The sequence below is a fragment of the Gambusia affinis genome, linkage group LG14 (genome assembly GCF_019740435.1).
Source record: "Gambusia affinis linkage group LG14, SWU_Gaff_1.0, whole genome shotgun sequence".
NCBI classification, from domain to species: Eukaryota; Metazoa; Chordata; class Actinopteri; order Cyprinodontiformes; family Poeciliidae; genus Gambusia; species Gambusia affinis.
Window position 1 is genome coordinate 14,241,570 of NC_057881.1, and position 27,106 is coordinate 14,268,675.

At 40.5% G+C, this 27,106-nt stretch overlaps 1 protein-coding gene across 15 annotated transcripts; it reads right to left on the minus strand.

The window, feature by feature from the left end:
• Positions 1-263: 263 nt before the first annotated feature.
• On the minus strand, positions 264-26,744 carry nfyc (nuclear transcription factor Y, gamma). 15 transcript variants are annotated; one of them, XM_044138560.1, is made up of 12 exons: positions 21,513-22,072; positions 19,946-20,127; positions 13,466-13,575; positions 13,298-13,366; positions 10,708-10,821; positions 8,701-8,796; positions 6,589-6,765; positions 3,750-3,818; positions 3,257-3,415; positions 2,970-3,074; positions 2,377-2,436; positions 264-1,652 (listed from the first exon to the last, which is right to left on the minus strand). In XM_044138560.1, the coding sequence occupies exons 3-12, from the start codon at positions 13,562-13,564 to the stop codon at positions 1,533-1,535; spliced, it is 1,068 nt and encodes a 355-aa protein (XP_043994495.1). In that variant the 5' UTR covers positions 13,565-13,575; positions 19,946-20,127; positions 21,513-22,072; the 3' UTR covers positions 264-1,532. The 15 variants fall into 15 exon arrangements, with proteins under 15 accessions (XP_043994495.1, XP_043994491.1, XP_043994492.1 ...); XM_044138556.1 differs by having other exon boundaries at positions 13,298-13,369; XM_044138557.1 differs by lacking the exons at positions 19,946-20,127; positions 21,513-22,072 and adding an exon at positions 26,614-26,744.
• Between the last annotated feature and the right edge of the window lie 362 nt (positions 26,745-27,106).

Below are 27,106 nucleotides of genomic sequence, written 5' to 3' on the forward strand. Positions count from 1 at the left end.
AACATTAAGCCACAGCCATAAAACACCTGAGGCATCTCTTTAAATAAATAAACATTTCAATAATATTCTTATTTACAGAGTTGCACCTGTATAGTCTAGGATCTGGTGATTCGATGAGTCGGCCTGGGCGCCTAGTTTAGTTCTAATTCTATTCTGCTGTACAGAAATGTCTCGCTGTCTATTGCCCGCGTGCTAGCAAGATGCTAAACTCACCTAAAAAAAAGTGAGAACAAAAATTAGTACCCAAAGATGTTTTTCAATAGTTTTTTTTTATTATTATTTTTTATTTCACAAACAGAATTGTTTTACAAAAATTAACATCAAAAATAAAATGGTACCGAGCTATTGCATGCCATGCTGGCAATTTAAACTACATGCAAAAACAACAAGGATAAAAACATTATTTATACTGTACAAAAGAAAAATGATAATGGGGAAGTTATGAGGGCAAACCTTGAAAAGTTTTTATTTTCTCCAGATGGAGTCATGTGTCTGTACATGAGACATCAAGCAGGGCACAAGACGAAAGAGGGAAAAGCTCCCGGTAGGAGTGGACTGGGGGAAAAAAAATGCATAAAAAGGCAGAGTGGAGGTTCGCTGCTCCACAGACCAGATGAGGAAAAAGTCTGGAAGAGCAACATTGAGTGCGGATGCTCAAAACACAAAACGCATACACACACACCCGGGCATACACACACTACTAACCTACACAGTTTGAAGCCCTTACAAAAGAAAGCACTGCTTCATCAATGTGGGAAACAAACCAAATAATTAAACCTTATCTGAGGTATATGGCTTCAATTCATCCAACTACTTGAAAGAAAACACAGAGTGAAGGGATATGTCTAGCCAAAAATACATTACAAATACAGAGATTTGTTTCCCCAGTTAACCTCCGGGTGAAAATGAAAAGGCAGCAAAACGTCCCTGTTTCTTTAAAATTCAGATATGTCATCATGGAAAGAAACTGATGCTGCTGCTTGGTTTCCCTGCACACAAACCGTCTGGGACCTTGCCATCATGCATGTATTTTTGTGTACACTACTTATACGTCACAGTCACTTTTTCCCCCTGTTTTACAATGACAGCGTGGCTCTTGTAAACTCTAAGTGCATCAAATCAGCTTCTGGACTGAAGGTCCACTGTGGGCTTACATAGGTGACCAAATTTACATCACACAATTCTTGCAGTCCAGAAAATACAGAAATCAGGCCTTCGGTTTTAAATTATTTTTTTTCGTTTTCCAATGTGATGTCAGCGACAAAAGTACAAAAACAGAACTGCTCAAAGTCTGAATAAAATGCCATTTTTTATAGGAGTCTAACAGCGTCCCTTTGGTTTTCAATCCGATGAACTGAATTTATTAGAAAACATGAGCTTTGTTGCAACTTCCCCGGTCCCTCATTTCAAATCTGCGGTTCTTCCAAATATCATATCAGAGCGTCTCTTGTTGAAGTTGATGACGTCTGTCGGCATCAGACAGGCTGGTGAGCGTGCTGTTAATTGTTGCAGAGAAAGGCTCCGGGTTGGACTCAGTCGGTGCTGACCTGCGTGACCTGCGTGTCTGCTGTCTGGCTGGTGGACTGGATGAACATGGGCTGGGTCAGTTCCTGTCCCGCCGGCATCGTCACCTGTTGTATCTGATACAGCTGCTGTGAAAGGGGATGAGGCAGAGGTCAAAGGCTGCCCAGGAAGAACAAGGCATCTTAGATGATTGTGCATCTTTTTGTCCGTTCCATCGCATCGTAGCCATAACTGCAAAACCCACTTTTGGTCGAAATCTGCTCCCAAAAAGAATTCCAACAACTTTGCATTTAACTACTCTCTAATTTCGAAAAACTCTATTCAAGTTAAAATTACTCACCTCTACAAATCATAAAAGATAAAAGCTTGTTTCATAATTTTAAATCTCAGTTAAAATCTACACACCTTATTCTGACATTTTGCTTTAGATCAAATTAAGATATTTTTTTTAATTTAAAAAAAAAAATCACAATTAATCGAAGATAATTTTAAAGCTGTTTAACATCCAACCTAATCCAGTTACAGAACCTTGCATTTAGTAAATGAATTTGTTTATCTCTTGGTAACTCAAAATCAAAATGATCAGCGAGTTAAACAAAAAGTATGAGTGGCAAAGCAAGAATAAAGCTAATTGTCTCAGTTTAAAAAAAAGTAAAAAAAAAAAAAAGAAGCTTAATTTGTAGAGGAAGAACTTTCTGCGCCCATCTAGATGCTCCAACCTGAAATTGAATCAAATCCTCTACCAGTGCCTGCTGTATCCACAATATTCAACTTCCTTCTGGTTTTAGCCTCCACTCTGGGCTGAGAGGTGATAAAACATTGAAATCTTAGTTGATTTTATTGATTTATTACCTGTCCATCAGTGAACTGGTTGAATTGCTGTTGTCCTTGCTGCACCTCAGCCTGCGTGATCTGAAAATGTCACAGAATAATTAATAAATACGTAGTAAGCTTCACCTTACTCACATCTTTGATGTGTACAGTTCCAGGAATGGGTTTACAAACACATGATCAGTATAGAATGTTATTGATTTTGGGCTTTTATTGATGCAATTGAATCTTTAGTATGGATATACAATAAACAGTAATGTAGCCATGTATGAGCTCTATGCTCATTTCTTGCTAGATATCTATTTTTTCTTCTTTTCAGAAAAAGTAAAGTTAAACTAACCAACTGCATCTGGGTTTAAACTACAAATTCTCATGCATATTTTATTCACAAAAATATTTGAGACTTTGTGCATACATTTGACCCTATTTGAATTTGAAAGCCAACTAAATTCAAACTTGTGCACCTATTCCATGAGTTAAACATTTATAAAAGTTATTTTTCCAACATTATACTACCTGTTAAAAACCCAGAATAGTTTAAATGTATCAGTAAAGGCCCCAAATTAATAAGACATGCCATGTAACCATGAAGCTATTTTTACTGAACTCGTTACCTGCTGCGTGTTTGCCAGAGTTTGAATCTGTCCCTGCACCACCTGGGCTCCAGAGACAGGCTGTGCTAGACGGATGTACTGTAGCTGGCCTGTATTTAGCTGCACCTGCAGGGAAGAGCCACAAGAGGGAGACAGACTTTGGTTCAGAACAGAGGTCATTCGGGCAGGAAGGACACAGCCATTTTCCTGCTCTGGACAACGCAGATCGCTTCACTTCCAGCTGTGAAATTCAAACCCGCTACACTTCATTATCTCGCTGTCCTTTTCGGGCTGGTGCAGCGTCTTACCGGGATTTGCTGGATCTCTCCTGTGTTGGTGATGATCTGCTGCATGACCTGCATGGTTTGGCCTTGAGCTTGAGCTGCCTGAGCTTGACCCTGGGCTGCGGCAGCTTGAACAATCTGCACCTGCTGGCCCTCGCCCACCTGCATGGCGACGGGCGCGCTCTTGTGGAGGGAAGAGGAACAAACAGAAAGAGAAACAAAAACCAAAACACGTCCATTACTGCTCGCAGCGAACCACTAAAAATTCTCAAATACAATAAAAAAAATTTAAAAAAAGAAGAAAAAGAAAACTAAACAAAAGAGGGAGGAAAATGAAGTGACATCTGAGGTTTTGAAGTGCTACGTTTCTGCGTCTGTCGCAGAGGCTGAGCTCATCCTGCGCTCAGCTCACACCTACAGGCCTCAGTCGGCCGAGGAGGACCGTTTGTGGGCGGCGGTGTCGAGAAGTGGTCTCCAAAAGTGTGATAATTGCACATATGAAAGCATGTGTGTTTACCGTGATGGGTGTGCCTTGTGATTGCACCTGCACTTGCTGTAACTGCTGCATGGTGGCACCTTGCAACATCTGATGGCCGACAGAACAGAATGAGAAAATGAGAGAAAGACACACAGTGAGAGGGGCAGCGACTGCAGCAACTCAACTCACAAAATGTAAGCATGGGCGGCGTGTATGCACAGAAAGTTTAAAGTTTTAGAATGGAAGTAAAAAAAAATAAAAATAAACAAACAACATTTAAGAAGTGTTTAGGTAATATTTCTGGAAACAAAAAAGCAAATGGTTAAAAAAAAATAAAATAAATATGAATACATAGTAAGCCGAGGGAAGCAAGAAAGCAGCTCAAATGAGTTGAAATTTGATAAAAAGGTCAGTGGAGTTTGAGCAAGACTAAAGTTAGAAGTTTCTTATTTTTATAAGCTTAGACTTCTTTCCTATACTACATATACCACCTCTAACAAAGAAATGTATGCTGAAGGACAGCAGATATTTGGACAAATTTGACTGGTTGCTGCTTTAGGGTGATTGATCAAGAGAACAAGCCATTTTGGCAAAAGGAGGTTTAGACGAGCTTCTGAAACCAGTGCACCTCCAGTACGAAATATATCAGTCAGGCCTCCACCAGAGCGACAAAGTTGCTCTTTTATGCTTTTCGAGTTTTTAAAATTTACAAGATGGATTTGGAGATGTTTGCATCCTTTAGGAAATCTCAGAATTAAAGGCGAGAGTCAACATGTTCTAGAGCATAAACAAAGTTATGCTAAACACAATATATGGTAATGTAGGATGACAAAGTTTCAAATGTCAACAATGTAATTACTTTGTCTTTGTTTTAAAGTAGTAAAACATGTTGCTGTGATTGCTCTCTCACACGGTGGCTAGAAAAACTATTTGAATACAGTTTTTTATTTTATTTTATTACATCAATTTTCTTCAAAATATCTCAAGCACCTAAAAATAGTAGGCCAAAGTTTTACGGAAACTGGACGACAAAATCCTGACTGGCGCATCTCTAAGAAATATTTGCTTTCAAAAGGAGTAAGAGTTAAAAGAAATTGGGCCCTAAAAAAGTACTTTCATCGATGCTTCACAGATGACCTTTTTCTTTTTAAAAGAAAGGACTTTGTGTTATCTTAGTTCACCTGTTAACGTAATTCCCGCCAAAAAGCCATCGACTGAGTTTACATCGAGGGAGATCAAAGTGTGACCAGGGACTGCAGCAGGAGCAGGACTGTGAATCACAAAAGGCCTAAACTTGTATGACAGCTCAGCTAAAGGCAGTCTGCTGAAGCAGCATGAAGCAGCAACGCGTCATAAAATGCAGCGACCAAACTGGAGAGAGAGAGGTGCTAGGCAGAAAAAGTGTCAGGAATGAACAATTAGACAGAGAAACAACTGGATGACTGATAAACTGTTGTGTCGGGTGACGAGGGCAATATGGACCAGAGGAGGAGTGTATATTCGCCAATAGCCTGTGACAGACTGAGTGTGTATTGTTTACAGTTTAGAGAAGAAACAGAGTTGCAGTTTTTGAAGCCTCCGAGTTGATTTTCTACATCACCCAAGTATGAAGGACTTAACCTTAACAACACGATGGAACATGGTTAAAATATAGAATAGGAAAACATCTGCCTGATGCCACCCAAGAACTGGTTTATTATTCGCCAACTGTGCAGGCTTTTAGGTAACATAAGGATGGAGTGTTTTCTGTGGAGGACTTTAGAGAAAGACTGCGCACGTTTCTGCCGTTCTATTTTCTTCAGGGAGAGAGGTCAATGTCAAGATATCTAAAGTAAAAAGGAGCTACATTTTGAGACATTTACAGTGCCTAGTAAGACTATTCAAAGTGTTTCGACTTTCACACCTGCACCATTTTATCACACCCTCCCCTTTTAGTCTGATACCCTTAAATAAAGCCCAGTGCCAACAACTATTAGTTGTGTTGGCACAAATGTTTCCTTTAAGGAAAAGTGGCAGAAAGAGTTCCAGATAACAAGGAATTAAAAGATCAAAATGTCGTACAGAATAAATACAGTAATACTGAATTGAACTGAGTAAAGCTCAGTCTTGTTTTGAGTTTGATGCAATTGATGGTGACCCTCAACACGCCATTTCCTCTGTGAAACATGGTGGTGGCAGTATGATGCTTTAGGGATACTGGTGTTCAGCAGAGATAGGGAAGGTGAACAGAGTTGATGGGAGGATATATGACATTACATGGAGTTCAGTTCTGGAGGAAGATCTGTTAGAGGCAGGAAACGACTGTAGATTGGGGCAAAGGTTCGCCTTCTAGAAGAGCCATAAACATAGAGCCAGAGATACAATAGACTAGTTCAATCAAAGTGTATTCTAGTGTTAGAATGGCCCAGTCAAAGTCTAATCAAAATGAGAATATTTATATAGGCTTAAAAAATTGCATTCTCATGCAATCGGACTGACCTTGAGAGGTTTAGCAATGAAAAGTGGGACAATAGTTCAATCTCTAGTTGTGCAAGGCCGGGAGAGATGCCTGATAAAACTTGTAGATGTAAAAGTGAATTAAAAGCTTTTCTAGAAAGTACTGACTCAAGAGGACTGAAGATGAACCGCACCGCACTTCTCAGATTTTTATTTGCAAAACTAATTTCTCTGCCACTTCACCATCATGCTGTAGCTTAATACCAATAAATTACACTAAAGTCTTAACATGACAGGAAAGTTTACTGCCTGAACAGTACTGTAGAGAACTGTACATAGTTTCAGACACATAATCCACTGACATACTGTTGGATGATTTTCTTATACATGGATCAAAGTGTGTGTGATGCACAAAACTCTTCAGTCGCGGACTTGACTGTACCTGTCCTTGCTGCGGCTGTGTGATTATAATCTGTCCGGGCTGGATGGTGGTGGCGGTCTGCGCTCCAGCCTGCTGACCCTGCTGAGTGCCTTGCACCTGCACGGCTCCGGGCTGCTGGGCCAAGGTGAAGTAGTACTGCACCGGCTCTGCAGGCGCTACTGACTGACGCATCTCCTCCTGTAACACACACACACACATATTGAATCAGTCCACTACATATCCATGAATTATTTTTGCAAGTGTAATGCTAGAGTGGAGCAGGGCTGATAAATAACTGATGGGATGTGGCTGGGGAAGAGTAACGTAATCTGCAGGCATCACACTGGGTGATAATACTTTGGTAGTTTGGAGACTTACTTGATGAATATAATCCACTTTATTATATTACTTGTAGGATGATTAACATAACTATTGAATAATGTCAGGAACCATCCAACTTCTCTGTCCTCTTCCTGTAACATCAGAGTCTGCTTGCATTCAGTTCATTCAGCAGATTAGCGTCTCGCCCGTATGGCGGTAAAATTATTCATTTTAATAATTAATAAAAACTGACTCGTGCCGTCCTGTTTCATAAGTGAGTAATGAGCGGGGCTTCATCAGGACGATGTTCCTCCACCCCCAGAAGTGTAAACACCCCTCTCCCAGCTCCATGACAACACAGCTGAGAGTGTAGGATGTTTACAAGCCTGGAGACAGTCCACTTGACAACAAATTTAAATATCTCACTTTTCCATCTGGCGCACTAGAATGACATACAGACATCATTTGTCTGCTCCCGGATAGATATATATATATATATATATATAAAAAAAAAAAAATAAAAAAAATTCCCTTCTCACCCACCGCGGGTGGTGATTCTTCTTCCTCTTAGCTCGGGTCCTCTACCAGAGGCCTGGGAGCTTGAGGGTTCTGCGCAGTATCTTGGCTGTGCCTAGGACTGCACATTTCTGGACTGAGATGTCTGATGTTGCTCCTGGGATCTGTTGTAGCCACTGTTCCAGTTTGGGGGTGACTGCCCCGAGGGTCCCGATGACCACAGGCACCACTGTGGTCTTCACCTTCCAGGCCCTCTCCAGTTCCTCCCTTAGGCCCTGGTATTTCTCTAGTTTCTCATGCTCCTTTTTCCTGATGTTGCAGTCACTTGGTATTGCCACATCCACCACAACGGCTTTCCTCTGTTGTTTATCCACCACGACTATGTATATATATATATATATATATATATATATATATATATATATATATATATATATATATATATATATATACTTTTGTTATATATATATATATATATATATACATATATATATATATATATATATGATCCTGGGAGCAAACATTACGAATTAGTTTTATTTCTGGAGTTGGCACTGGCCGTTTGTGGCAGTAAGAAGCTGCAAACATCCGACTGAAAGCCCTCGCTGTCAAAAGTCCAGCTTCCAGTCAAGGATGTTTACAGCACCGCGCTGCAGACATAGATGGCCGCTCCAGTGACTGGCTCATCTAGTGTGAAAACCTGAACATGTAAGCAGCATGTAGAGCCGATTTACGCTTGATTGCATAGGCAAACATATTTGACACAATTGAGATCTTGTTGTGTTGCCATCAAAGCTTTAATCAGCTAAATAAAAATAGCAGGAAGGAAATGACATGCACACCACATTTCCACGCTTTTCTGCCCATTCATGAAGTCGATAATCTCTTGCACTGCTATCTATACTGTTACTACTGTTCTCTCTAATTATTACTGTGTTATGTGCTCAGTTTGGCTGCACTAACAAAAGGTGGTTAAAATCCAAATTTCTAATTTTTCGGGCCTCCCCGGCGACTAGCCAGTGTGTAAAAATCAACACTGGATCTTTTCCTCTCCATTGGTGAACACACCAAGGTTAAGAGAAACCAGGTGAAAAGAACACTCTTCAGTGAGGAAGTTGCTTTTAAACAAAAAACTTTGCGGGTTTTTCCTTTAGCAGTGTGAGGTAAATCCCTCATTTATAGATAAATAAAAATTCCTTAAAAGCACACACTGTAGTGACACCTAAATGTGTAATGTTTTGTTAAAAACCTCCCAGTTTTCCCCGTGACTGGTGACAGCAGGGTATGTGTTCCTACCTGTCTTTTAGGGGGCTTGAGGTCATCCCGGGGCACAATGTCAATCAGGAAGTCGAACTGGTCAAACTTTGTTATCGCCATAGCAATGTCGTTCCTCTGCAAAAACAAGACACACAGAAGGTCAAGCGTAATTATACTAAATCTACATACGCATCTCATATATATATATATATATATATATATATATATATATATATATATATACAAGCATGCCTCATGGTCTGAGCACATCACTCCCAAAATAGCAATGCCGTTTTCAGCAGCAGTGAAACAGTCGTTTACTTTAATAATTGAGGTAGAAGAAGAGTGAACATGAGTTTAAATACAAATTATTTTATTCATATATTAATCATTAACAAAACTTGAAGAAAAAAAAAATCTTGTTAAAGCTTCAATTACTAAGTGTTGGTTGTAATTGTAGCATACGAGAAGAGACTAAAAACAAGAACAGATGTACAACTACTGCTAGCCCAGATCAGTTAGATGAACGTTCGACTTTTAGTGAATAAAGGCCAGCGAGTCACTGTAGCAGTCCTGTCAGAAATGTGTCCGAGATAAGTGGGAAAGAACAGGAATGACATTTTCCTCCCGGGCACATGCTCGGCTTCTATACCCTTTCCTACATCCACAGCGGTGTGTTATCTCTGTGGAATTTTCCACAGGATATTGGCTGTCAGGACCCCCCCATTGTGGCCTTCCTTGTAATGCAGGCTATTTATAGTACCTTGATTAATATCTGGTAACATCAGGTCACATCTAGACTTGCTCTATTGATGAGAGTTGTTATGGTGACCCAGTTGGCGTGGCCTCTCCGCACACCAGGAATCTGCATATGCGCAAGTAAATGGAGGACATTGCTTTTTTCCCCTCAGTTAAGTCAAAGTCCGATAACAGATTCATGAGTACGACCCAGCTAACGCCTCATATCCATTGTAAAATTGTATTGACATGCAAGTTTGTCGCAATAGGGCAATTAATCGCATGATAAATTAAAATGAGCTTAACAATTCCCATTCTGGTGATTAATTATTTTTTGAAGGGCAACTTTGTTTACAGAGACTTTGTAATCCATTTTCTTAATGGTTTTGGTTGTTCCGTTTTATTTTGGATATTTAAAATATCTTCCAGTTCCAACGTTAAACGTTAATTTTGTAAAGAACATTTAATGGTCTTTGAGAGGGCGAACTTGTATTATTATGCCATTATCAATACATTACTTCAAAATGGTCTCAAAAGAAGAAGTATTATCATTTATCACAGTAATTATTGGGACAATTTATTGTCCAGTAAAAATGGTCATAACAGGCCTATTGACACACAGTACAGACCAAAAGTTTGGACACACTTTCTAATTAAATTCAATTAGAAAGTGTGTCCAAACTTTTGGTCTGTACTATATGTAGACACGGTAGATTAGATTTTTTTGTTGTTTGGGGGTTTAATTAAATGTAAACTAAGTAGATTTATAAAAACAAAGACGTTAACCCACATGAAAAAGATCAAAAGGTTTTGACAACAACCACAACTTTAAACGTGTTTTATTGGGATTGAAGTAATGATGGACGAGTGGAAGGGATATAATGCATGACAACCAGATGAGAAGATACAGGATGATTTTACTCTAACTCCTTTTTTCTCTTGTATTCATTCATGTTCTAAAGTTTTCATAAAGCAGATCAGAAACAATTAGTTACCGTCCCCACACTGTTTATCTCAGTGGAGGATGAAAGAACTTAACAGAGACCGTCTTTAAGTGGAGATCGGTAAGGAGCTTTCAACAGTGACATAAAGGCACTAAGCGAACAGAAGGCGACAACAGAAAATATCTTCAAACAATAATCATTTGTAAAAAAAAAAAAAAAAAAAAAAAGGTAAAAACATAAATTAAGAAGCAGTCAAAGGGTTAAATTTGTCCCTGGGACTAAAACTTTCAAAGTTCTGGTTATCAAGAGGAAGAGGAAGTGAAAACAGGAAAGCAGATGTCACGCCACTCAATGTGCGTCTGACCTGTAGTGTACGCCTCTTGTTGTCCTCGGTGTGGATCCATGCTCTCAGGGTGAGCTCCGTGATAAAGATCTGAGCGGCTTTGGCAAACAGGACCGGAGCTTCGGCGCTGATCATCTGTAGAGAGGACAGTGTCACACCTGATTAAACATGCCTGTACAAAGTAACGTGAATAACCCCGAGTTAAGGAGGAAATACCAAATGCACAGAGATGGAACACTATGACAACACACTAAAAGAGAACATCTATGTACTCTCATTAAAGCTGAGAGATATTTTATAACAGATTGCTTCTTATTAAAAGCATGCATTTCATTTGAGTAAGTCAGGAAAATCAAACTAATGGACATTCACATATAGTCTTAATGTAGATCATGTGCTATATTAATCACACGTGCTGCATAAATGCAATAAAAGCTGCTGTGTCAGAGCAGACAGAAGGGTCTCTCCCCGATATGTTAGTGATCTGCTGATCTCTTTACTGCTTTAAGCTCCTGCTTTACTAAGAGGATAGGACGCCACTCTTGACACGACACACTGAAAGCACATGCATGTTTTCTAAGCTTTCTGCAGGACACCAAACGTTTTGCTACAGGAACAAAATAATCTCACTTTCATGAGTCATCACTGAATACAACTGAAGATGTCAGAAGATCTAATATGTCTGCCATAGTCAATAAAGTTAGAGATGACCTAAGCAGATCTGAGGAGTGAGGTAATGCTATAAAGATTAGAGGACTGTAGAAACTTTGTTAGCCACTTAATGGAGTTTGCCCTTTTGTATACCGCTTTGTTTCTAGACACTTTAATTCATCCATCCATCGTCTATATCCGCTTAATCCTTGCAGGGTCACGGGAGGCTGTGTCTACCTCCAGCTGTCAATGGATGAATCATCAGTAGGGCTGCACCAAATTAGGAAAAAAAATACCAGCCATAGCATTGCTGAAAATTGCAATGAGTACTGAACATGATTACCCCATTTCTGTCTCTTTACTTTCGTAACAAAACGTCTTCACCATTCTCTGCGTGCTTCAGCATCCGCCTCTGAAGTCTCCATGAGGCGTGAACAATTAAGGGCAGCTCAGGTTCATTTAGCTAGCTAAAAATATCACTGATATGAAGAGAGTTAATGTTTCACACTTGAAATATATTATCCTTTCAGATATTGGACTCATGCAGCCCTTTAAAATCGCAATATTGTGATTTTAAAATCGCAATATTGTGATTTTAAAGGGCTGTAATTTGATTATATTTGGCAGTTTTTGTTTTTAGAGGAATACATAGCGAGAGCACTGCAGCACAGCAGGTCAGTTAAAAACATTTTACACATATTGGTCACAACTGGGGGGGAAAAACAACAACAACAAAAAAAAAAAAAACACCCATGACTACTTATACAGGAGAATAAGTAGCAAAGGATTTAATGATCAAGCTTTTCTGGTGTCATTGTGGTTTGTCAGGTTTGTGGAAGTTTTATGGATTTTATTAACAGAGGAAGAAAATGTAATTCTCTACTAAAAAAAAACTCTTTTTTTTTCTGGCAGACTGATTAAAATTCAATTCAATTATTAATCCCAAAGGGAAATTAAATGATGTTTTAGCTCATTAATTCAGATTCTTCAAAGAGTTATTGGAGATGATGATGGCTGTTGGCAGGAATGATCTCTTGTAGCGGTCTGTATTACAGCAAATCTGAAGAAGCCTCTGACTGAAGATACTCTGTTTTCTCAAGACAGTCTCGTGTAGAGGATGGTCAGGGTTGTCCATAACTTTCTAGAGTTTATGAGGATTCCTTCTTTGCATATTAAAATTAAGAAAGTTATGGACAACAATAATTGGTGCATAGTAGCATCTTGATTATGGGAGATTACGATGTGACGAACCCATCAGATGGAAACCTACCAAGTGACTTTAGGGTTTCCACCTGTGGTAGCAACACAAGCAGAGAAACTGTCCTTTCATATTTGTTCTTCTGTGGTTAACATACACACACATAGAGACCCCTGAGGGTCGTTTGGTCCAGTTCTTCTATTGTTTTGAATGGATTGGTTAACCCTAAAGATGATTTAGTGTCACATTTTGTCTCATTCAAAACAATTTGTTAAAACTGCAATCAATCTGTTATAATCCAATATACTCTTGCAGGCTTTTTAAGGTTATGAAGAATCTGTCCAAATGGCAAAAAGTGTCGAAGCTGGACGGTTTGGCAGATCATATAAATAAAATACACAAGATATTTCACATTTAATGAATTGGTGGCTCGGATTAACGAATGTATTTTGTGTCTCACAACACGGTAAATTAAAAAAAAAAGCACATTCTGTACATCTGAGATTTTATATTTTTATTCATTTATATGTCATTTTACTCTTTGTGTTGCTGCAAAGCCGTTTGTCTCCATCTGTGAAAAGTGCTAAATAAGTAAACTTTACTGAGGTACTTAATGCTACGTTTTCAAAAGGATTATAATAGCATTTACACAACATATATTATAGTTTCCGTAAATCCCTTCAAAGTCCAGTAGCTGTAACAAACTCCTGCAAATTATAGTTATTTCCTCCAAACAGCTCATCACTTAGCTTCTCCTGTTACCTTTACATCCTCATCCAGCTTCATGATTTTCTTGATTCGAGCCAGGGGAAGCTCCTGCACACGGAAATCCTTCTGGAAAAAACCCCCCCGATAGTTACTTGGTTACTACATACTTCAGAAGCAGTTGACCACATAAGATGTGTAAGTCTGTAAGCAGCTTCAACGTACTATGGTCAAGTTCCTGATCTCCTCCATGACTCGAGGCCAAAAGGACTGCAGGGTCTGCTGGGCATCGCAGGGTCCAGCTCCAAACGCATCTACCGACATCTTCTAATTGGCTGCGTAGAAGGAAAATGAGACAATGATGAGCAAATCACCATTGAGGAAAAGAAACGCTAAAAATATGAAAAAATAAAATAAAACAAATGGTGATGAGAAAGGACACAAGACATGTCAGTCCAAACCAGTCTTGAGCTGCCAAGAGCTCTCAGATTTTGCCAACACATCATATCTTATCACAACCTGTAATTACAACTTATTGAAATCAAGAGAGCCGCAACAGGCTTCTATTCTTGTGGTTTTAAGATGGTGACAGGATAAATGATAAAGACAAAAAAAATAAAAAACACACACACACACAAGCAGAGCAGCTGTGCGCTCCCGGACTGTCAATGGCTCCTTCAACTTCGCCACACAACTGAAGCTCCTCAACAAACACGAACATTTCATGTGCAATTAAATGCAGCTTATGACCTCAGCAGCAGGGATGACGCTAAACCTCTGATGTAAGAGCGTTTGGGGGATAGAAAAACCTCTTTGTGACAAAAAGGAGCAATTTAAACAAATCCAGAGAGGAGAAATTCATGATTCAGCCTCTCAAATAAAGAAAGTCTTGAAAAGGGGTCGGCCAGTTTGAAAGAGGATCCAGCAGGTTACTATGGCATGCCAGGAATCTGGTTTGGGAATACTGGCGTGCCTGTCTGAGCTTGTAGAGCTTAGAGCGCGTTGATCAGAGACACTCTCCCTTTTCTCTTTAACTTTATGAAAAGACTCGGCTCAGGGGGAGAAATCATGGAAATGAAGAGACGATTACGGAGGTATTAAGACGTGTTTTAGAGTCTATAAGGGAGAAAAGGCGTCTTGTCAAGTTCAGTATTAATCCAGCATTAAAGACAAAGTGCCAGCAGCTTTAACTAAGGGAGGTGAGAGAAATACAGGGTCACAGATGAAATGCTGCGCAAGCGTTGTGGGTCAAATGAGACAGAAAGCAGGACAAATCGGCAGAGACAGGGGGACAACGCAACAAAGGAAAGCCTGCTCTAGACATGGGGGATATGACGATATTAGATCATGAAGGATTACAACATTTCAGCAACCTGCCAAAGCAGATAGATTGGGATATTTACTACGAGGCATTTTATTAGCATTACCATTTTAAAATGTTAAAAAAAAATTAAAACCCATTTAATTTTGGGTTATTTGACAGACAGATGTATGCAGATGGCGGTAAGGTAAAACAGACATATTTAAACCATCAAAGACCAACAACCATTTTGGCGTTTGAAGAAGTTTTTTTTATTCTCACTTCTTGCAAAAAGAAACAAGAGCGCCGTCTGCTGCCTCCAGCTGCTTCGGAGGCTAGCTTAGAGTTTTTGAAAGCATCAGTAACATACATTTTATAGGTCGAATTAAAGACCCAAATTACAGAAAATACACCAACTCAATAGCTGCACTAGGTAAATTAATAGTTAATTATAACTGTCAACTTAAGCTGATGTTTTTCAGAAGAAGTCTTGTACTTTTGCACCCAGGTTAAGCAACATCAATGCCCTCATGCAGCAAGACTGATAGCAAGTTTTACCCCCAAAGCTCCCATTATCAAGTCAAAACCTGTCAAATGTAAACATTCTCATGAACAAGTAGAGGATTATGTAACAAGTACTTGACTTGGCATACAGAACACCAGTTTCAGCAGAAAATAATTTGTTTTATTGCCAAAAGAAATATGTAGAAAGAAATGAACGAACAAACTTACAAATCTGAAATCTTACTTTATGAAATGTGATACAAACTCTTCAAATTTGGATGTAATTGAGAGGCTGAAATTCAGGCAAAATGCGATGATCAGATTGAGAAGACTTTTTAAGACATTGCAAAAATCTTAGTCTTGCTAAGTTAACATTTAACTGAAAGCCTGCACTCTTCAGACTGGTCTGCTATGACTAATTAGTTGCCAAACTATAAAAAAAAAATAGTTATTTAAGGAAATTAGTATGTTCGCTACTAATACAGCAGATTACAACTTACTTCAGCCCTTCACAATACACTGAACTTCAACATATTCAAAATTAACTTGCAATATCCCCTTTGCTAGTAAAAGCACAACAGTCTCAATGTACTTACTAAATTTGGCTCAACATAGGCTCGCTACACTTTTATTGCTGGTCAACAAACATGAGACTCAATTTCTGGTCCAGCAAACAGGATACGACACAAAATCCACCCTTTCAAACACTCAGTGACCCGAGTTCTGCATCAGCTTCTTTCTCCATGCTTACCTAAGAGCAGCTGTAAATATTTTACACTAATATGTCACTGATTGAAAACGTGGGCCCTTCAGCTGGTTGATTTCTGACAGGAGAGATGAGTCTCTCTGGCAGTCGTACAGGTTACTGAATAATACAGAAGAAGCACTGCTGCATCCTGCTCTGTCATTCAGTTTTTCAACAGACAGTAGCCTAAATCAATACGACAGAACGGCGGGTGAGGAGGGGGAGGGTTTATATAAATCAATTGGGCCGCTTGAAGCTATGCAAGCCAGGCTAGTGATTGACCTTGGCAGTGTCTCCCCTTCCCTCGCTGACGCTCTAGTGTCCAGTTGCATTTCAAGGTTGATTGAAGACCTGCAGTCTCCAGAACAATCCCAGCATTCCACGGGACAAGGATGACTAATGGGAATTGTAGTTTTATTTTGCGATCATGCTCACAACAGGTGAATGGACTGACCTCCAAAGGGTCTTAGCACTGCCTGTAGCAGCACTCCATATGGAGGTAATGGTAAACAGCACATTCTTGTGTTTCCACACATGTACAGTCTGTCAGCTTGTGTGGTTTCCTCCAGCTGGTAGCCTGATAACAATAATTAGACTATTTGTTTAAAGTTAAAGACGACCATCAGGCTGTCAACCATGATAACTCCGCGCCACTAAACGCACGTCTTCCCAGTTCGCTTTTCTGTTCTCTTTAATCTGCAGATCCTCTAAAGTTCTCTTTTAAAAACGTCAAGAGTAGAACATGAACTAAAAGGCACCCAGAAGCGCCCTCCCCCGACCTTTTTCTAACTGTATAAACTTCAATGTAAATAAACAACCACACACTAACCACAGCGGCAGGAGGGCAAAGTCAAGTCAACGTGCAAGAAGAGAGGAGAAAGCAAGTGTGACGAGAGGCAGACTAAAACGTGAGAGAAAGAGGAGCGGAGCAAAGTATCAACATGCCCTTTTAGCATTTAAGCTTTTCCAGTTAGTGGATTCTTCCTGCAGTAAACGATGATTAACATGATTTTCGAATGTTTTGCATCAATGGAAATTTTACGTGGGAGCCAGTGTGTCGTACATCAGTACATACAAATTGGTCAGAGGTTGATGCAAACAGTTACAGGAAAAGAACATATTAATTTCTTCCCAGGAATTAGTGCTTTAAATTTAAGGGTTTTTTTTTTCAAAGTACAGGTGAATCGATCTAAATTTTCCTTGCACATAAAGATTTCCGGTTTCTCGAATGTCTGAGGCAGTGGTTCCATTTCTTAAGAACTTTGAACACATTAAAGTGAAAATGCATATATGGGTTTTGTGGCTCAGTGGCTGTGCAGGCGCACCATGTACTGAGGCGAAAGGTCTTGACACATCTGTCCCAGGTTCAATTCCTGCCCACTGTGTGTTTTTCCCAGGAGCATTTTCAAAATGCTGAGGATGATGAAGTACAAGAACAAAACGTACTGATGATTGTAACGTTAAAAAAAAATCCCCAAAACATTAGACTTATCAGTTAATCGTAACTGATATCATTGTTGCAATATTTAGCTATACGGTCACAATTACAAATTTACAAGAGCTTTTTAATGAATCAGGAGAAAAACTATTTTAATTTCAGTATCTGATCTGCCAATCACATAGTAGAGTCTATAAAGCAATCTTTTGTCGACTGATTGAGGTCTCTAGTATTACTTGGGTGGAAGTTTGTATTATAGAAATGACAAAGCTTATTAATCATGGTCACTCATCCCTTATATTGCTAATGAAAGTCACCCTTAGAGAAATATTTCAGCACATTTAACTTATTTTAAACTTCTCCCTCCAGATGCGCCGCCATTATTCCACTGTACTGGAACGGTACAGACAGACTGATCTGCACTGCTTTGTTCTAGGCTGCTACTGTATACTACATTAGGACAGAAAATGCTGAACTCTTCCCTGCAATGCTGTTGTCCTTCTGCAGGTCACAGGGAGAGAAAAATGACTGTGTTTGGTTTCCTGAAAAGCAAAGTCCCAGGTCTGAGTTTTTGAGTGCAAAACGTCTGTCCCGTCACAAACTTTGTCCGGCGCAGCAACTTGATCTTCCTCCCTTGTGTCTTCCAGATCTCTACTCCCATTTCTTCTCTGGCACGCCTCGACCCGCAGCTAAGTGTTCCTCGCTTCCTCCGTCTTATTTTCTTTCACCTGATCGCCCTCCTCCATCCTCTCAGAGAAAGTCAATGCTGCTCTGCTTGCAGCAGCTGAATCAGCGCTAACGTTGGTCTTACAGTCCCAGTACCTGCATCCCTCCGCTTTCCACCTCAACCTCATCTCTCTTTTTACTCTCGCTTTCTGGAACTTCCCTTCAAGTGGCCGCTCAAGGGAAAGTTGTCGACTCACTTCAAACCTGGCACGTCGATGTTTTAAATGAAACTTTAAGCCCAGTCTAATAAACCTCACAAGACCGTTGGTTGGGCAGACAAAACATGAAGTTCTGCTACATTTCATCATTTTGAAGCAGATAAATTGTTGGTATATTTTCTGTGACGTAGAAAATTCTGCATTTAACTTCTTGCAGCATGATGATAAACAACTAGGAGACCGACTTAAAGCAAGCCATGGCCTCCATATAGACTTAGTTTTTGCTCAACATACAATGATGAGGTAAAATCTGTAGTCTGTGGTTTTGAAGCTCTAGAGTTAGAATTAAATTATGTCAGAACGTGATAAATATCTGATCATTTTAATACCATAAAACCCCAGACACTGACAAGCAGAGGCCTTCCTTTTTAAAAGTATAATATATAGCACCGGCTTTGCATTTTTTTTTTTTGTTACAACTTGTCCATTCTAATTTTGATTGATTAAAATTATTTGTTTCCCAAAGACTAAACTCCACACAACTTTTTTTTTTATTATGTGTTCTATGACAGAATGTTCTATAGCAGGTTATAAAATAAAGCAATTACAAAACAATTCACATTTTTGCAACAAAACATATCTAAACTGCTACTAAACTCCAGCTTGTTGTAAATTATTAAATTCAAAATTGTTTGGATGATGCATTTATAGACCAAATTCTTTTGGTACTTTTTAGTTTTTGACCAGTCTGGCTGGTCAAGGAAAAACACTGTTCTCCAACTGATTGGTGCATCTCTAATACGTTTAGATTATCTCAAAGTAAAACTTACTGAAGCTCTGGACGGTTTCTCTTCTTAGAAAGTAAGCTGATCAAACACAAGTAATCAAAGAGTAAATATAAAGCCGCCACAATAACAGAGCGCTGCCCATTTTACTGTAAATGATTAAATCACTTGAAAGACATTTTCCCTCTAATGCGACGCCGCCTCCTGTGGGCTTACAGCGCCGCTCGCAAGTCTTGAGCAAGAGGTTAAATCCTAACAAAATGATGAAGACGAAGCAGGTTTTACAAAAGATGAAGCTTTAACTAGCTAACTTGCTAAACAGAAACAAATGCAACTGTGTTGTAACTCACAGTTTAGCTGAGAAACAGCCTAACATTGTATAAGGCAGCTTTACTCTGATGAATGAAGCACACTGTAAATATCGAGTGTCAAGCTGACATTTATTTTGAAGCATAGCCCTGAATAAAGGTGGGTTGAGCATGCAAACTATGAACTATCAAAGCACTTCCACTTATGCACCCTCTTCCCCCAACCACCACCACAAACAGCACACAAAAGAAAACTGGCATGGGTACAACCTGCAGGGTAAATAATCTACCTGGTCAGAAAAAACAAAAACAAGAAGTTTCCAGCCAGGAATTACATATTAACGACTCATATACTGGGGCAAATGTTTGTTTATTACAAAAAAAAAGAAAAAAAAAGAAAGAAGAGTTAGGGTATTAATGATGAACACGTTCAGTGTCCATCTATCTGATCCATTCGACCTCATCTGATCAAACTAGCTGACCGAACGGCCCTGCAAACTTTGCCCTTGGTTCTGCTTCATGCGAACTCCAGGAAGTGCTAGTCAGTGATCTCCCAAGGTCATTCACCAGAGGAGCGAGAGAAACCAGAGAGGGAGGAGGGAGTAAAGGGAGATGAAATGGAGAAGGGGGGGTGGGGGTGGAAAAAAGGACAGGTTTTTCCAACTTTCGCTGCAGTAGCTTAGTGACCCCAGCAGTTCAGGCTTTCCACTTTCTAAGAAGCTTAATGAAAACATAGCATACCGCACGCATTAGCTGCGTTTGGCGTTTCTCTGTGAATTTCACTTCTTCTTCTCATCTGTCTCCACATGTCTACCGCTCGCTTGCAGACAGAGATACCGCAGGAGTCCGTCTCACATTCCAGTGACCTTCATCCAAACGCTAGGCCTGGTCTCTGGCATCGAAGAAGGCAGGGCTTAACGTACCTGCATGCAACAAACCCACACACGGTCTTTAGTGATGGTGTACACATGGACAGGGCAAGGGCAAAAGAGTGCTGTAAGGTTGCAGCGGCCGTGGCCATCTTAAGGCTTCATTAACAAGGTTTGTTTGGGTTTTTCTGCACTCTGTAGGCCGGTAGTTTAGTGTAGGGCTACAAACAATATTCAAATCTTATTCAGACAGCAGCCAACCCTGGGATTTGGCAACAAGGACTCTAACTTAAGAGTTATTTTTAGTCTGCCGCTCTCATCCCCCCCGCCCCACTCTGCCGCTGCCGACAGGACTCTGTTTTGTCAGAGGCACCAATGGGGAACTTTGATTCCGAGAGCACAAGAGGAGGCAAGAAAGAGTCGGAGGCGAGTGAGAGACGACGCATCCTCCGAAGACTCCATCAGAAAGGATCAGATCAAACTATTAGCCTGCTTCGCCCCTGAAGCTGACAAGCTGACAGTCTGTCCCATCTGTGTGTCTGGCACTGTCGGGGAGGGAGGCCCGGGGGTCCTGAGGTCACTGCGACCAGCTGTACCTCCACCCCTGGGGACCTCTCACAATGTGAGAATACTGAGAGGTGTCCAGTTAAAGTAGAGTTTTGCCAATCAATTGGCAACAGATCAGAATCGGGGGATTTTCCGAAAAATCTGAATTTCTCCCGAATATTAAACAAAAGCAACAGCATGATCCAATGCACTTTTCTTGAGTTTAATAAAACAAAATCTGATACAAGAGATGAGCGAAATGTGGCCCATAAATTGGAAATAATCATGAGATTCTCCAATTTTGAGTTGGAGTCAACTAATTTAAAGCAATCCTCCTCCCCTTGGAGATGCCTTCCTTGCAGCAGAACGGTCTGGTAATAACAAGTTAACAAGAAGGTCAGAGTGAAAAAGCAAAGCAGCATTTTAGGAGGCACCCTCAATATCAGCGCCAATGAGACAGAGAAGTCCATCTGAACACCAAGTCCGATTTTGGCAGCAGCAACTCTTCCGTTCAGTCAATTTCAGGACACAGAGTGCATGTTTGGGTAAACAGCGGACCAAAGTCAAAGCTAGTGAAGCGCTAAGATGACAGTGTTTCACTTTTTAAAATGATTTAAATTACTCCAACCTGACATAATTTAGTAAAACCATCAGTGGTGCAGCAAAGTGACAGGTGAAGGGCATGGATGAGAACCATAATACTAATCTAGGAAATCAGGCGAGGGAGGGGGGGGCTGAGGACAGCTGTAAAGGACAGACTCACTCTCTTCCCTGCAGAGTGATGGAGACAGACTGAAGTCACTTAAGATAAAGAAATTACTGAGAAACTTAAAGCAACTTCAGCTGACGGATTTCTCTTCGCGAGCATGTTAGCCTGTAAGACTAGGACTTACCCCGTGCCCTTCATGGTGAACAGCCTGGCCTGTTGGAGCGCAGCAGAAGAGATGGAAACAGATAGCCCAGCTCAAGTCTCCTTGAGGGGAGCAGCACCGAGCGCCGAGGCTGACAGAAAAACTCTCAGGCTCCTCCACTTCCTGCAGCTCCCTGATCGTATCAGCAGACAAAAGGCACTCTGGCTCCACGGGACAGCTTTGAAAAGCTCTACACCCGGACAGAGTAAGGAGCAAGAACCCCCTCTGTATCTCCTCCCCCTCCCCCTTTTCTTTTACACATTGCTCCGTCTCCTTCAGCGGTCCCCAAGGTCCTTCTAAAAATCTCTAATTCTCTTCTTACCAAGTCTCCTCAACTTGCTGACCATCTCCCCACCCCCTTTCCCTTCCTCTGTCTTTGTTCTTTTTAACCTTTCTCCCTCAGTTTGGTCAGTGACCCATGAGTTTGTCTTTGAGCTGACCCCACTGGCTCGGTTCAGAAAAAGGACGAAAAGAAAACAGAAAAGCGGCGCGGCAGCACGCAAACAGTAGAGCGGCACTTCTGACACAGGCAAAAATCTCCAGCCTCCTTCCCCTTTAACATTCAAGCGTAATCAATCTAGCATGCTACATGACACTCAAGCCCCGCCCCCAATGCTGCTCCCACCTCACTTTGGTGAAACCGGCCAATGGGAGGGCCGGGTGCTCACACGCCATTGGTCGGTACATGCACCCATCAGCTATGACACGTCCCCCCCGCTCCACTGCTCTTCTCTGCCCAACCCCCTTTCACTGACAGCCAACTTCCTGCTCTAAGTTACCTTGAGCTGCAGGATAGGGGTCAGGGAAAAGAAAAGAAGAGAGAGTGCAGCTGAGCGACGGTGGAAAACAGCGAATAAAGTTGCGGGAAACTCCTCGGGGAGTGTGTGAAGGTGTGTGTCGTGGCCGCTTGCCTTGGCATCGTTTTTTCCCTGGCGGTCTCCGTCCCTCCAGCTGCTGGTCGGATGAGAAAGGCTTCACGGGCTGCTCTCTGACAACTGCTTTCTGCTTATTTACAATGTCAAACTAAATGTCTCCGTCAGCCCCGCCTCCGGTCCGACGTTACAGGTCGGCACGTCGGTGATGCAGGCGGCCGAGCTCGCCCCTCATTGGCCGAGAGTAATGCCAGAACTGATGCCGCATGTTGCATCCACATGATTTAAAGTACAAAAGCATACTAAACCAGCCTCCCCGTCTCATGCGTGTACACAGGCTCACATGCACATCCACACAAATGCACATTTTGTCCTTGCCTCCTCATTTATCCTTGCTCAGAGGCGCAGGTACATACTGCAATCGTATACCCTAAAACCAGCCTATTTGTTGTAATGACATGCACTGATGATAATATATTAAAGAAAATTTGTCTACATGGATGAACACTCGTACAGTAATTTTACCAAAGAAAAAGATTTTCTCTAAAACCGATCATTTAAGGAGCTTTGCACAAAAAAAGTCCTGGAGATAAATCAGCTGACTGGACAGCAGTTGTGGGAGATGGAGGGGATAAGATAGAATATGATTCTCATTCTATTTGTGGTTAAACAAGACTCAAAAGATATGGGTGAAACCCTGTAAACAAAGACATTATTGTTTTGACCTCAGAAACCTTTGCCCATGGCAACTTCCACAATTAAAACGTCATCAGAAAAGCCACATCAGCAATGTCACACACAATGCCCTTTTTGCTAAACAATCACTGCTTTGATGTGCAAACTTTCTATGGAGAGGACTTAAAAGTTGGACGTACCAAAGCAGGGTATTCCTGCTCATGTGCACAACTAGTAATGAATTTTGAAACCACCAATGAGATAAGTCAAATGTTAACTTAATAAGAGAGAGAAAGAGACTTTACATGTCAGACAGTAAAGTTTGGGGAAGCAACTACATGTGACTGCAACTCTAGACATAAATGTGAAGCACAGAAAAGTGAGGATAGAGGAAAAAGAAAGCTAACCTGTCCCATCAATGAACAGCCTTGGGGGGGAGGGGAACCGGAAGGATGGAGAAGGACAGAGAGGAGAGCCGTTATGGGATGGGAGGGGTAGAACAAGTGAAGGGAGGGAGAGGGAACAAGATAGAAACTCAAGAGACACAAAGCTAAATGTTCCCTTTTCTATTTTTGCAGGGAACATGGGGACTGGAACAGGTACTGCAGGCATCAGGTTAATGATTGCATCGGAGCTGCATAAAGATCAATCTCTCCCAACCGTGGACGACATGCTACAGCGCTTTTCAGCTGAGCCGAGCGCTGGGCTACCCAAAAGGCTTCGGTAATGACACCTAACAAGGTCACCATACCAACGAAACCTTGCCACGACCCGTTCTGCCCGTAGCATGGCCGTGTTTGCTTTTACTGACTCTGTTTAGAGATAAACATGTGCCAGCCAGACGTTAGGTTTCATAAACACGCAGAACCCTCAGGGTGCCGAGGCAAGCCATGCGTTCACCACAAACGTACAAACACAGAACCACCTGCAGAATCAAATGGTTAGTAGGCTCATTTGCTCAAAGGTTATTCACATCAAGACATATATATCCTGTCATTTTAAATGTAAAGTCAGTGTTTGGATTAAATATGTAGTGGCTTGCACACGTAATCATTTTGTCACATTACAGCCACAACCTTCAGCATTTTTTTTTTTATGATTTTATGTGACAGATCAACACAAAGTAGCACATAAATGTCATGTGAAAGAAAAATTAGTCATGGTATTCAAAACTTTTTTGATAATGAAAAGTGTCAAATTTGGAATGCATTTGTATGTGACTTTTATTGTAGTACCTTTAAACAAAATCCAGTGCCACAAATTGTTTCAGGAAGTCTCCTAATTAGAAAATATACTCTCACAATGCGCAGTTTAAACTTAGCACAAGCTCAAATGCTTTTAATGGTGAAACAATTAGAGGAAAATATTTAAATGTGATAAAACTGCTGAAAAATAGGATAACAAACTTTATTTGCTATTAAACACTGTCCGTACTACGCTGTGATCAATACCATCTGCTCTACTAAAGAAATACTCCCAGTGTGAGCAATATGGGAAGTTGGTACATTCAAATATTGTGGGATAACACAACAGCAACTATTTATCATACAGTCCACAAATCTGGCTTTTATGAACATGTGGCAAGAAGAAAGCCATTTTTGAAAGAAAAGCATAAAAAATTACCTTTGCACTTTGACACAGCTAGCATCTGCTAGAAGGCACTCTGGTCAAATCAAACCAGAATTTTACTGATGCCCTGAAGACCCCATCCCTATTATGAAACACAGTGCACAATTCTGTGGGGAAAGTGGGGATGCTTCTCCTCGAGAGGGACAGATAAGGTAAACAGAGATGATGTGAGAATGCATGAAACTAAATACAAAGAAAACCTGAAAGAAAACACGCTAGAGGCTGCAGACAGGTATGTTGACACACCCCGCAAGACGTGCAGCTGTAATGGCAACAAAAGGTAGTTTTACAAAGCATTGGTTCGGAGGCGATGAATATGCATGGGTGCCACCATTCATAATAGTTATTTGAAGGCAAAAAGGAATAGAAATACATTTTATTTTCCTTATATTTTTATACTCTAAGCTAAACAATGTAGAAGTCTGTCTTTCTCTAGAGTCTAGCACATAAAATCCCAAGTAAATACACTGACATTTGTTGTGCAAAGGGTATGAACTCCTTTACAAGCACAATAGAAATAGGAAACCAGCTCTTAGGTAAGATAAGTTGTGGGAAAGTCTGCAGGACTGAAGAAGGTTTTCTGAACAGTGTCAATGGAAGCTATAGATACTCAAGTTCTTTACATCTACAAGCAACATTCACAGCAGTCCCGAAACAGGCGTCACTTTCATCAAATCCACAAAATTTGATGAAATTTTTTACCGCACGTAAAAGAGCGGTAAAAAAGTTAACTAATTTGTTCAGTGGAAAATAACCAGAAATTATTACACACAACACAATCTGATTTGAGTTGTTTGTGTTAGTACTTCAACTTTGTTATATCCTGAAGGTTGAATATGTTAGCAGTTGGGTTTTAGAAATATTTCCTGTATAAAGGCATTGTTCATGTAATACTGTATCCTAGTTTATGAGGCAAGAGATTGCATTGTTCCTTCAACTGCAACAATGTATTATGAGGTAAAATCTGAAACAATGTTGATGACCTGGCACATTAATATGAAAGGAGAAACAAACTTAGCAATTAAGAAATGTTTTAAAAATAAACGCTACTTAAGATGACCAAAAGAAGAAAGCAAGGCCTATTGTATAAGCATATTAAAGTTCTCGCTTTAATTTTATACATTATTTGAATGCTGTGTACATTTTTAGCATCAATGACACCGTAAACAATGCTAAATCAGCACACAGGAGCAGCACGCACGGTGTTCTCTACATTAGCAGTTTGATTCCACAAATATCAAATCAAAGTGCGGTGTTTAACTTGGCCAATTTAAACGCTAAACCCCAACCACTACAGTGTACATTTTCCGCTAGTGGTTAACCTCGGGTGGTCAGTTTCGGTGATATTGTACAATATATTACTGAAGTTTACGTTAGCTTGCTGGAGATGTTCACTGGTTGGTTGTGTAGCACAAATAACTATTCGCCGACTGTGCGATTATAGTCACTAATTACGAACGAGTCCTGCCACCATATGAAAGTTTGCAAAGCTTGGAAGAAACTGCCTAACCAATAAAGACAACGTTTGGATCTGTCCTTCAGACCAATCAAACCTCGGACTAGATTCCACCAATCAAGGTTTTTAAGGCTAAGTTCGTTCTGCAACTGACGCCATTCGAGCTCTCCTTGAGCTAGCCACTGCGTCCATTAATCCCTGTTGTGAGAACCAAAATGGCGCACACAGAACATCAGCTTCATGACCGCCCGTGATCCTTTGAGCGGGCCACCAATAAGCGCCTCAGAGAGCGGGGAGGGAAATGGCGCCTGTGTTCATCTTCCAAAACAATCGTCTATTGGTCAAGAACAGCAAATGAAATTAAGCCAAGTAATTGCCCCCACTTTCGTACATCACAGACAGCTTTCGTGATAGCACTACACGCGTAAATTTATTTCAGGTTCTTACTCACTTTCTTTTACGGGTTCGTTCGAAGTGAAGTCCGGCTCAGCGTATTATTTATTTTATTTAGCTAGCAAAGGGAAACAAGATGGCTGCTGACTCTAACCGGAAAGACATTTACGCGATGACGTAGGAGCTACGTAAAAAAAGACCGGCGGAGTTCAATACGGGTTGTTCGTATCACTCACATCATCTGTAACGCCTACAAAAATTAAAACTATCTTTTGAATTCTTATTTCTTCAAGGTGGTTTTATAAGAAAAAGAATATTCATCGAGATTTAAAATAACTTTTGTTTTTGATAGAGTACTCACTAAATTATAGCTATTGTGATGATAAAACAGAACACAAATGTAAAAAAAAAAGGTCATTCTTTTAAATTATCCGTCTCGGTTGCAAATTTCTTTGGATCGGAGAACGCAGTTTTTAATAACTGCACAAGATTTATTTCTGTTGTGAATTTGTCATTTCTATAAAGCATGTTTTTCTTAGTCCTGTTTTCGA